A 7,619-nucleotide genomic window follows, 5' to 3' on the forward strand; every position below is an offset into this window, starting at 1 on the left:
TTTCGGCGCGAGTTGGAATTTTGGAAGATAAGTGCGTCATATATGCCGACATGCTGTGCATACAGGTACTGTTTCGTTATTACTAAAACTATGTCAGAATATATAGTTATGTTCCTGTTACATATGACCAAACTGTCGTCGATTTATCAAACTATCAAAAATGACGGAACAAAGACAAACAGACTTTGCTTTCATCTTTACTCATGGAAAAAAAAACGAACACAGATAAAAAAGGGTTTAAACGTTTTGTTACTCAGATTGATTCAAAATGCATAAGACTTCAAATGCATAACCATGTTTAACTCATTTGCCTTTAATGATAAAAAACAACAATAAAAGGCATATGATTTTTGTACAGATAAAATATATTACCCTTTTTTAATTAATAGGTACGTGTCCACGAATTCCCAAGTTAAAAAAGCGCCAAAATATAGTTCATATGTTTACATCTGTACATAAATCATATGCTTTTTTTTATTTTGACCATCTAAGTCAATTTAGTTAAACATTATAATGCAATAACACACAGTCATTATAAATTAAGAGAACCCCATTGGTTTATTTTTTTATAGCTGGGCTGAAATAACATGATAATTTTTTAAGTCGTAAAACAAAACGTTACTTAATACATCGTGTTACTTAAGATATAATTGTGAAACTAAATTGAATATACATGAGTATTTAGGCAGGTTTCATGAAACAACTTGAAGGTAGTGAGTCATATCCTAACTGAAGCCATTTTCCTAAGCTAAGTGTCTCCCTGGTCATATGATATAATAACTTAATGATGTAAAAATAACTTTGTTTCCATTAAACAATAAGATCAAACTATTATGCAACACAACTTTTGTCCATGTTATTTGTTTTCGAAAATTAAGGAAATTGACTCATGTTATGAAAGATGTTTTATGGATACCAGCCATGTTCTCCTTACCTTGACATTAACGTTTGGTTTTGTTCCTACAGATACCATGGTCATTTTGAGGAACTGGAGACGCATGAAAAATTTAAGATGCATTCTGGGAAAAGGGAAACTTCTCAGGTGGAACCACTTCTTTCAGAGAAGAAATCACGCTGGACAACGCTGAGAGGTCGTGTTTGGAGCATCATTGATTACAAGGTGCCTTCAATAGCAGCTAAGGTATGTGATATCATACATTATAAACTGTGCTTCAATTGTGTAAACTTGTCTATATCATGGATACTGTTCATTTGTTTATCCATTTCTGATGTAAACCTTTCCCAAATTGATCCATTCGGGTTATCTCAAAGTGTTGAGATTTTTGAATTCTTTGCTACTTTTTAAGCATAGATTAACACATTACTTTGTCTAAAATATTAATGGTAAACTCAACGATTCCTCAACGGCCTTACTTTATAGAAATACTTTTATTTCCAATCCCATAGGCTTAATATCGAAACATGGAGATGAAATAATAGAGATAATACAGCCCCGGCACGCCAGTGTATTCATAATCTATCTGATACCATATAGGATATTAATATGCTTGGTTGCCGAGGATGAGCTTTTGTTGATAGGACTAATCCATCATGTAACATTTTAAGAGATATGTTTCACTTCTTTCTGAATGTAATTTGTATTTCGAAATTAGACTGAGATACCTGCCCAAATGTCATTGTAGAAATCCAAGCATGTTCGAAATCATTGAGATTTTCATATCAAATAATGTTAATCTAGATATAAAGCTCGCTGTTTTTGTATATAGAGCTTTTGAAATAAGAACACAATTTACTCTGTAGCTAAACATGTGTATAGTTTGTATTATATTGTGTGAATGTCGTCTGAAAGCGTAAAAACTATTAGCATGTCAAAGTCTACTTTACAGTCAACTTTGGGTGACCAACAAAACCCACTAAAAGGACCAAAATGTAAAACTCATAGATTCAAATTAAAACAAACACATCATCGTATAGGGTTTTCGGTTGAAATCGGCGGAGGAGTTCCGATGTCTTATATTGCTGTCAGGGCACAGGTTCGGTGTATTTAAACAGTATGAGCATTTCTTTTTAATGATTATTATTATGAAATAAAACAAAACATGAATATATTTTCAGTTGTATATGGCCCTGATATTTCTAATGGTCCTCCTGTGCGTATTCACACAAGCCCTCAGTACCATGCCTGAGTTCCAGAGAGCTCTGACAAAATGTGAGTATTTGAAATATTTAGAAGAAATCGAGCACACACACGTGGGGAAAGCCCGGAGAAAACTGGGCGATCCAGATTGCGATGGGAGCTCTTTCTTCGATGAAGGTGATATCAATCCTCTGAGTGATGAAGACCATGAATGGACACAGACTTATTGGGATTCTAAAGAAAACGTAAATAAGACCACAAATGTAAAACTACCAGTTATTAAGACAAGACTGCATGTATTCGAGATTTTAGAAATCATCACAGTGGTATTTTTCACTGTGGAGTTTATTCTTCGACTGATTTGTTGTCCGAGTTTGCGAAAATTCATCAGATCTTTACCAAATATCATCGATTTTCTCGCACTGGCAGGATTCTATGTTTACCTTTTAGTTATCCACATCGACATGCAACACCGGCACACTTATGGTTTGGTAAAGTTCTTGAATTACTTCCAAATCTTCCGAACATTACGGATGATCCGCCTTGTCAGCAATCTACGAGCCTCGCGAGTTCTGGTATTTTCAATTCGACAGAATATCAAAGACATGATGTTACTTGGACTATTGCTAACGGTTGCTGTCAGTGTTACAGGTCACTTAATATACTTCATGGAGGACCCCGAAACAATTGGTTCAGTTCCTAATGCTTGGTACTGGGCTGTTATTACTCTTACTACAGTCGGGTATGGAGACATATCTCCTGTAACATGTCTTGGTAAGATTCTCGCCTCCTTAATGGCAATATCTGGAGTGCTACTGTTGGCCGTTACTGTGCCTACATTTGTTAACAACTTTCTTACACTGTATCAATACGCCTGTCTGGATGACTATATTGGAAGTAAGCTGTCTGCTGAACAAGGTCCTGAACAAATCAACAGTCAGGTGGTCCGTAAAACGCTGACTAAGGACAAATCCACAATAAATGATAACCAGTAGCCAATTGTACTTGAAAGTGTTGAAGTGCTGTAGGCGCCACACGCCAGACTTTACTTTTTGACAATTCTGTTTACAGGCAATAACAATTGACTCCGAAAAATATTTTGTATGGCCCAAATCTGTAACCGATAAGTGCCTGTCATAACCTATAATAATAGAGCAGGTAATGTAATTTAATGAATTTTTAATACAATTTTCTAGTTTCATAACAACTGGTATACATATATGAATTAGGATATATGAACATTGATTTCGGCAAGTTTTTTGCTGGCGAGAAGTTAGTAAGATTAACACCCGATATCGGCTAGCGACGATTTGACTATTTGTTGAAGATATGTTTGGCAGGGTCTTTCAGTCAACACATTTAATTTTTTCTTCGTATTTATCTATTGTATCCTATTCCTCTCGCCTTTTCACAAAGATTCAATAAAGACTGTTTGGCTCGCTTTGAATTTCACTTTAACGTAACAATCTTATGAACTTATTTTAATTGAGTAGTCTTTTAATACGCACTTATTTAACCGCTTAACACCATAAGTTCCATTTTTTACTCCGGCGCATTTACTCTTTTAACATGTCATGTCAAAAGGTAGATATGAAGATATCCAATTTCGATCTTGGGTGATAGAGCTTACGGCCTTCTGCCTAAAAACTGGATAACTTATCCAGTGGTTATCTTTTCGATAGCCCAAAACATGCAGTTGTATATATAGATCAACAGTGTTTACTGGATTAACATTGACCAATCAATAAACTTTTTTGCTTATTTAAATCAAACCAAAAAATAACCAGCTTTAAACAATTGGCTGCAAAAGGTTCAATATGATCATGTGGAACCATTTAAAATACATATCTCAGGGCAGACTGAGTAATTAGACCTTTAACCTATTAATACAAGAATACATAAAACATGCAACAGCCGATAGGTATACTTGAGGCACCTATCCTCTGGTTTTAACTGATGACATTCTTTAATTTTGTCTGATCTTTTCCCAACGCGCTTAAAAATGGTGAATATGGTTACAGGAGCCATTAATATTGCATCTAACTTCAACAAGGCTTGTCATTCTAAGCTTTAACCAGACATTGCGATTTATTTAATTTAATTTCAAACACGATTTTGCAAATTTCTTGGTCGATAAATCTAAGTCATGCTTATTGGTTATATCGATCAAACTAACTACTCTAGTGTTTATAGAAACGGGAAGGTAATTCGAATGTATCTTTCTCCCCTCAGATTTTTCAGTGTCGGCCCATTCCCTCTCAATGAAGGTCAATAATACTACTAATGATACCACTACCACTACCACTACCACTACCACTACCACTACTACTACTACTACTACTACTACTACTACTACTAATAATAATAATAATAATAGTAATACTGCTATTGCTACTGTTACTATTTCTATTAATGATACTACGAAACGGCAAGATCTCAAACATGGTCTGGCTACAATGATAGACCTTTATTTAGAAATTAAACCGTATCTTTAATATAAAAACTATTCTGAGATTTATATCGATAAACATGTATTCAATGCATAATTAATTCATTTACTTCTACAATGTAGTTTTGGACAACTTAATGTTCAACCAAATGAACGTTTAGATTGAATTTCTACATCTTAAATAAACACAAAACACAAAACATAAAAATCGGCACAAATAAAAATATATATTTAAGTATAACTTGTGTCTGATGAATCGATTTGTAAACCGAGATCTGTGCACTTTAATTAAAGTTTATCCAATTTTTTGTTTACAATATTCCTATGCATTAAATGTAACTTCTTTTTTACTTATTAAAACTCAGAAAAAATCATTACATTTAACATGCAGTTTTATTTTAAAAATAATGGTCTATCACTGTGTTCCAGTATTCATACCTTGTACTCTCAATATGTATGCAATCTAGCCTGGCCTTGCCCGGCCCGGTCCGGCCCGACACAAAATGCAGGCCAAGCCAGGCCAGGCTAGATTGCATACATATTGAGTGCACAAGCTCATTTGAGAGAGGTTAGCATCTGAATCGTTTGCTTAGAAATATTTTATACGACATATTTAACATATTTTCATTTTTACCTACAGGCCTGGCCTGCTGACTCAGCAAACTGATTAGCTTTAGAATAGTTTGCTTAAAACTCATTAATCCTTGTACATATCAACATATGTTCATTTTTACTTACACGCCTAACACTCGAAAGGAGAATGGGTGTATTTTTGAGTCACCCCCCCCCCACCCCTACCTCAACAAAATAAAACAACAACAAAACAAAAAGACATAATGAATACGTATGTTTTACTGCTATATCAGAGCATATATTATCCAAAATTAAAATATTAATTTTGCTAATCTGTGTGTATATACTGTTATATTGTTATTGTGATTGTATGTTTGCTGTAATTTGTATTTATTGCATAAATCATGTCTCATTGACTGTTTTTCATTAAAAACCTACGTTACATTTCAATATTGCTTGTATGGTGTTTTTTTCTAATTCGGACTATTATTTGCAACGCAGCGTTTTATCGGAGTGGAGTGTATGGCACACTCATATGGTCGCTCCCATGTAACGTCTCTCTCCCCTCCAAAAGTAAAATTCTCGATCTGCCCTTGAATCCTTATTCCAAATTTGCGTAGCATTTGTTCCCGAGGCATCCGATTCCTACGGACATAATTCTACTTATTTATACTCTATGCTGAAATTGAAATTAGACCTCACATGAACCATAACGTTTTAAATGATCTCATACTTGTAGTGAAATTACATCAGCATTATTATAAATATTGCTTCCCTCGAGGGGAACACTGCTTCTTGTCAACCCGAGGCAATAACACTGTACACCGAAGTTTTAGGCTTTACCAAAACTATTGATGAATATAAGAATATTTATAATATACAAAACCGAGAGGGGAAGACATAAATACATCCGTATTTAGCTGAATATCTACAACAGCCAGTCTATAACCAAATAATGATATAATGTCCAAAACAAAATAAGGCTATTCCAAATCATTTCCATGAAGTGCCCGTGGACGGATTGGTTTTGGGCTTCCCGATAAATAAATTTTCTTTTTCTATAATTCAGAATATAGAACAAAACTGAAAACAAAATGCCTCATTCTTTTTTATAGTATTCTTTACATTTGATATCAGGAAATGATGCATTCCGTATGGTTTCAATGATCAACACACTTAAATACTAGTTTAATTTAGTGTTGCAGTAGAAATCTGTCTGGCAATTGAGAATGGTATAAGGAGGCTCTGGTGTCTATACTATACTTACGCGGTTACTCCTTAAGTGTTCGTTTTTTATATTGGGGGTTCGTTATGTATTTGCAGGATATCTAGATAGGTTTTGTACTAAGGGTTGAGGCTAAATATAATAACACTATGGTGTGGCCTAACTATGGATAAAAACGTATAACAATGTAGCATTGTTATTGGGTTTCATTCAATTCCAAACATGGCATTTACCTTCCATTAAATCATCACGATACAACACTGTTAACTTATGATTGAACAAGTCATGATTAAGCTATGCTCTGTTAAACTAATATCAGGTATCAGTTTTCATAATGGGAGGCATAACAAATAAACATTTGTTGTGTATAAAATCAATATTGATCTCAAAGTGAACGTCGCCAATATTCATCAATTATATACCAGATGCTTATCAACAAGACCAGGATACATCTCTGAGGACCTGTTTGCTTTTTATCATAGAATTAACTTTGTCTTAGTGGAATGAAAGAAGTGTTTAACATGAAACATGGAACGAGTCACGGCAAACGTTTCGGGTGTGAGATTTGAATTCAGCGGACACATAGAAAACTACCCTGATCATAACCTGATGATCTTGTATGCAAAAATATGCGAATCCGACATAGACATTGAACTGACCATAGATAGACCGGCTGATTGTTTCGCAGCAATTCTTGCATTCTACCAAACTGGAGAACTACATATTCCGACTGCAGTGTGTCCATCCGCTTTTCGGCGCGAGTTGGAATTTTGGAACGTCAGTGCGTCATATATGCCGAAATGCTATGCTTACAGGTACTGTTCCGCTATTACTAACATTTTGTCACATTATTTTTATATAGTTATTTTCCTGTTGGATATGACCGATTTGTCGACGAATTATCAAATTATCGAAAGTGGCGTAAAAAGAGAAACATACTTTGCTTTGATCTTTACTTATGGAAAAAACGAACAAAGATATAAAAGGTTTAAGCTTTCTGATACACAAATATATTAGCCTTTATGAACTAATAGCTACATGTCCACAAATTTCAAAGTTAAAAAAGCGCAACAATATCTTTAATTCGTTAATATGTTTTTATATGTTCATAAACCATATGCTTTGTTGTCTTGATTATTAAAGTCAAATGTGTTAAACATTGTAATGCATTAAACACAGCCACTATACATTAAAAAAAACACTGGTATATTATTGAAATATAGGTTTAATATTATAATGTTATTAATTAGGTGATTGCATATTGGCCTAGTTAT

The 7,619-nt window shown here is 34.2% G+C and overlaps 1 protein-coding gene across 1 annotated transcript; it reads left to right on the forward strand.

Moving 5' to 3' along the window:
• On the forward strand, positions 1-5,175 carry LOC128203711 (potassium voltage-gated channel subfamily B member 1-like). The gene is made up of 4 exons (XM_052905231.1): positions 1-65; positions 967-1,141; positions 2,077-2,170; positions 2,549-5,175. The coding sequence occupies exons 1-4, from the start codon at positions 43-45 to the stop codon at positions 3,091-3,093; spliced, it is 837 nt and encodes a 278-aa protein (XP_052761191.1). The 5' UTR covers positions 1-42; the 3' UTR covers positions 3,094-5,175.
• The last annotated feature ends 2,444 nt before the right edge of the window (positions 5,176-7,619 follow it).

This window comes from Mya arenaria, chromosome 9, assembly GCF_026914265.1.
Source record: "Mya arenaria isolate MELC-2E11 chromosome 9, ASM2691426v1".
In the NCBI taxonomy this organism is placed as follows: Eukaryota; Metazoa; Mollusca; class Bivalvia; order Myida; family Myidae; genus Mya; species Mya arenaria.

What these genes read in the sequence shown, in the direction of transcription:
- LOC128203711 (XM_052905231.1), top strand. Translation starts at nt 43, where the DNA reads ATGCCGACATGCTGTGCATACAG. An exon ending in CCGACATGCTGTGCATACAG is followed by an intron (nt 66 to 966) that starts GTACTGTTTCGT and finishes TTGTTCCTACAG; the next exon opens with ATACCATGGTCATTTTGAGG. An exon ending in TGCCTTCAATAGCAGCTAAG is followed by an intron (nt 1,142 to 2,076) that starts GTATGTGATATC and finishes ATATATTTTCAG; the next exon opens with TTGTATATGGCCCTGATATT.